Raw genomic sequence first — 1,769 nt, forward strand, 5'->3', positions numbered from 1 at the left:
TAGGCGCTTCACTGAAAAGAAGTCTCTTGCACATCTGGAGTTTTGGCTACTAAAAATCCTTGTTGGTTTGGGAGTCTTAACACATACCCTAGCCTTTCCCAATCCAGTTGGAGGTCAACGTCCAGGATGGAAGGGAGAGCAGGTAGAGTGGGCAATGCCTGTCCTGACGAGGGCAGGTATGGTCAACTCCTTGGAATTAGAAGCAAGGAGAGAGGAGGGAAGGCATGGTCCCTGCAGTTCCCACTAAGCTCAACCCTGACACCCCCTTGGTACCAGTCAGCAAGGAGGGGGATGACGCCTCTTTATTAAGATTAACACCAAGAAAAGCATTGAGAAGGAATACACAGAGGAGGAGGAAGGGCACACAAAGTCACCACTGGAGGAGATAGGAGGGAGGCACATCAGTTAAGAACCTCAGGACAGCCACATGCTCCATGCCCTGGTTGTGGGAGGAAAGGGGGAAGGAGAGCGGAAAGCGCCATGACAGCCTGGGGCTCATAGAAGGGTCTGAAGCCCCCTGAACCTAACACCAGAGCCACAAGCCCTGCCCCTCAGGGCTCACATACTACTACACAAGTGGACACACATAACACACACAAGACATAATGGAGGCAAGACCGAGAAGCAGAGGGCAGGGACATATTGACAGGAAAAGGAACTGAAGATAAGCGGGTGTAGCCAGGAGAGAGACAGTTTTTGGCTGTGGCCCCCAAAAGTCCCTCAAATGTCCCCTAAATCTGGGCTGTTGCTGAGCACCCCCAAGTCTCTGCCTGTGAGCCGGCTCTTTGTTCTCTAAGTCCCAGCGAGTGGAAAAAGCAATTCCAGATGTAGTCAGCGACAAAGCAGGATCCGCTCTGCATGCAAAATCCTAGAGAGGTTGAGCTACTTTGTCTTCATGCACATTCATAGCCAGCTCCTCCCAGCCAGGGGCCCTGGGAACCCCATTCTCCTAGATTTCTAGGGCTGCAGTTCCCTCCTCAAGCCTCCTTTACCAATCAGCAGCCGCAAAGATCTGTGAGGGGAGAGGCTTCTGCAGAGCGCTGAATATCCTGGATTTCAGCAGAAGGGGAAATTTTCTGTTGCCAGAACAGAATACCCCAATTCTTTAATTTCTAGGTAAATCGTTGGAGACAATTTGCCGTAGTCCTGGATAAGTCCTTTTTCAGAATAGAAAAAGCAGAGTTTTATTTACACAATTCAGGGGTTCTCCTGTTGGCTGGGGTGGGGGCGGAAGGACAGGGGAGGGGATGGATGGGAGTCCAGAGATGAGCGCATCCTCTCCTGGAACCTCACCTTTCTGCAGTTTGCTACGTCTCTGGCTTGGTTAGGCAGAAAGAATTCTCGATGCTCCCAAAGTCCTTCACCCTATAAATCCTTCCTCAAGGAGTCTCTCTCTCTCTCTCTCTGCCTGATCCACAGAGCAGCGGTCGGAGTGAAGCGTGCTGCACCGCGCTTGTTCAGTCCACTCGCGTCATGCACTCGGAAACCCAACGCCAGCTCGGGAAAGCGGTGCCCCTGGGAGTCCCCTCACAGGGAGGCCTCGCCCTCCAGCTGCAGCAGGGTAATATCGGGGAGATCCAGGGACTCCACAAGTGGCCCGTCCCCCCCAAGGAGACCAGCGCAGGGGCTGTCGGCGCGCTCAAAGGGACTCGTGGGTGTGGGGGAGCTGGGCATTTCCTTTTCTTCATCGTCGTCCTCCTCGTCCTCGGGGTCGCGATCCAGCAAACCGCTGTCCTCCATCCCAGGCGGAGGGGTCTCGGGCTCTTGGG

General features: G+C 54.0%; 1 protein-coding gene across 1 annotated transcript in view; it reads right to left on the reverse strand.

The window, feature by feature from the left end:
* Window positions 1-284: 284 nt before the first annotated feature.
* Window positions 285-1,769, reverse strand: part of CCDC184 (coiled-coil domain containing 184) — a 1,926-nt gene continuing 441 nt past the window's right edge. Inside the window, exon 2 of the mRNA XM_006755568.2 lies at window positions 285-1,768. Coding sequence (XP_006755631.1) covers window positions 1,528-1,768 — 241 coding nt within the window. The 3' untranslated portion in view covers window positions 285-1,527. The remainder of the gene's footprint in view (window position 1,769) is intronic.

Source organism: Myotis davidii, unplaced genomic scaffold, assembly GCF_000327345.1.
Source record: "Myotis davidii unplaced genomic scaffold, ASM32734v1 scaffold290, whole genome shotgun sequence".
NCBI lineage: Eukaryota > Metazoa > Chordata > Mammalia > Chiroptera > Vespertilionidae > Myotis > Myotis davidii.